The sequence below is a fragment of the Cystoisospora suis genome, assembly GCF_002600585.1.
Source record: "Cystoisospora suis strain Wien I chromosome Unknown contig_1534, whole genome shotgun sequence".
Classification (NCBI taxonomy): domain Eukaryota; phylum Apicomplexa; class Conoidasida; order Eucoccidiorida; family Sarcocystidae; genus Cystoisospora; species Cystoisospora suis.
The window spans coordinates 21,121-21,538 of NW_027154334.1; the positions used below are offsets into that span (position 1 = coordinate 21,121).

Genomic DNA, 418 nt, shown 5'->3' on the forward strand with positions numbered 1-418 from the left:
CGTTTTTTCCCTATGTTTGCTTGACAACCTTTAGGTCCCTCAGGCTCTTCGGGTGTCTAGACACTCCACAGCTGCAGCTACAGCCGTAGCAGTGAGTGGGTGCGGGAACTTCGTCGTCGTTGGCTATTCAGATGGCTCGATGCATCGATTTAATCTTCAGTCTTGTCTACATCGGGGAGAGTTCAAGAGACCCCCTCATCTTCAGAAAAAGAATAAGCACCATCTTCTTCCTTCGAACTCCAACTCTCCTATATGTTCGGTTGCTATTCTCAATTCATCTACAGTTGTGTCTGCTACCTCTCATCCCTCGGTAAGCTCATATGAGTCTTTATATCATTCTACTGTAGAGAAACTACATTTGCACCTCCTCCTCGACTTCTTTTTTCAGATAGATCATAGAACAAATATGAATAGATAG

General features: G+C 44.3%; 1 protein-coding gene across 1 annotated transcript in view; it reads left to right on the forward strand.

Annotated features, from left to right (window-relative positions):
- Positions 1–418, forward strand: part of CSUI_003437 (wd g-beta repeat-containing protein) — a 15,791-nt gene that overhangs the window by 7,178 nt on the left and 8,195 nt on the right. The window contains exon 5 of the mRNA XM_068063635.1: positions 35–310. Coding sequence (XP_067924388.1) covers positions 35–310 — 276 coding nt within the window. The remainder of the gene's footprint in view (positions 1–34; positions 311–418) is intronic.